The sequence below is a fragment of the Monopterus albus genome, unplaced genomic scaffold (genome assembly GCF_001952655.1).
Source record: "Monopterus albus unplaced genomic scaffold, M_albus_1.0 scaffold270.1, whole genome shotgun sequence".
Taxonomy (NCBI): domain Eukaryota; kingdom Metazoa; phylum Chordata; class Actinopteri; order Synbranchiformes; family Synbranchidae; genus Monopterus; species Monopterus albus.
The window spans coordinates 1,655,168-1,656,208 of record NW_018128150.1 but is presented as its reverse complement, the minus strand read 5'-3'; the positions used below and the strand labels follow the sequence as shown (position 1 = coordinate 1,656,208).

General features: G+C 42.8%; 1 protein-coding gene across 1 annotated transcript in view; it reads left to right on the top strand.

Annotated features, from left to right (window-relative positions):
- The window catches only part of LOC109972819 (b(0,+)-type amino acid transporter 1-like), a 4,493-nt gene extending 3,481 nt beyond the window's left edge, over window positions 1–1,012 (top strand). Inside the window, 4 exon segments of the mRNA XM_020621978.1 lie at window positions 145–274; window positions 367–491; window positions 581–668; window positions 756–1,012. Coding sequence (XP_020477634.1) covers window positions 145–274; window positions 367–491; window positions 581–668; window positions 756–986 — 574 coding nt within the window. The 3' untranslated portion in view covers window positions 987–1,012.
- Window positions 1,013–1,041: the final 29 nt, after the last annotated feature.

The following is a 1,041-nucleotide window of genomic DNA, read 5'->3' as shown; positions in this document are numbered from 1 at the left end:
AAAAAACACTAATAACCTTTAAAATGTTAAAGAAAATCTGAAAACTGCCCCCAAGTCCCATTATGTGCTTTTTACTTTGTAGCATGTGGCTTTTAACAGTTGGAATGGATGCTGCTGCAGCTTGTTAGTGATCTTTTTCTATAGGAATAAGGTCTTAGGAGGCTGGGGATGGATCATGTCTGTTGCTGCAGCATTATCGGCTTTTGGTTCACTCAACGGGACATTTTTCAGCGGTGGCCGTGTGTGTTTTGTTGCTGCCAGAGAAGGACACATGGTGAGAATGTCATTATCTTATAAAAAATATGTTATAGGTCGGTATAAGATTGTTGTCACCGAGTCGAACCCAGACTTCTGTTTGTTCTGTAGCCAGATATCCTGGCCATGGCTCACATCCACAGGCTGACTCCATCTCCAGCACTGATCTTCACCACGGCTGTCTCTCTGGTGGTGTTAATCCCTGGAGACTTCCAAAGTATTGTCAACTTTGTCAGGTGAAGGCAGGATCTGTATTATTTCTTTATTTTAAAAACATACACCATGTTTTTGCTTGTCTGATATTTATCTTTATCGCTGTTGTCAGTTTCACTGCCTGGTTTTTTTATGCCATCACCCTGTCTGGACTCCTCTACCTCAAGATCAGGAAGCCACAGCTCCCAAGGCCATACAGCGTATGTGTCATGTGCATTTTTCACATTTCCTAACACTGCATGAGAACCACAGCTTGTTGTCATGCTCCTCTTTTCCTCTGCCTACAGGTTCCCATTATAATCCCCATCCTGGTCCTCATTGCAGCAGTATTCCTTGTCCTGGCACCCATCATAGACAATCCTCAGATTGAGTACCTCTATGTGACTTTATTTATCTTCAGTGGAGTCATAATCTACATTCCCTTTATCCATTACAAGCTCTGGCCAGGCCTGTTGACCAAGTTGACAGTGTTCCTGCAGCTGTTCCTAGAAGTCGCCCCTGCAGAGAAAAACCTGTGAATTCCTGGTTTTATGCTTCTGCTTTTTAACTAAACTTGTTTTTGGTATGACACTA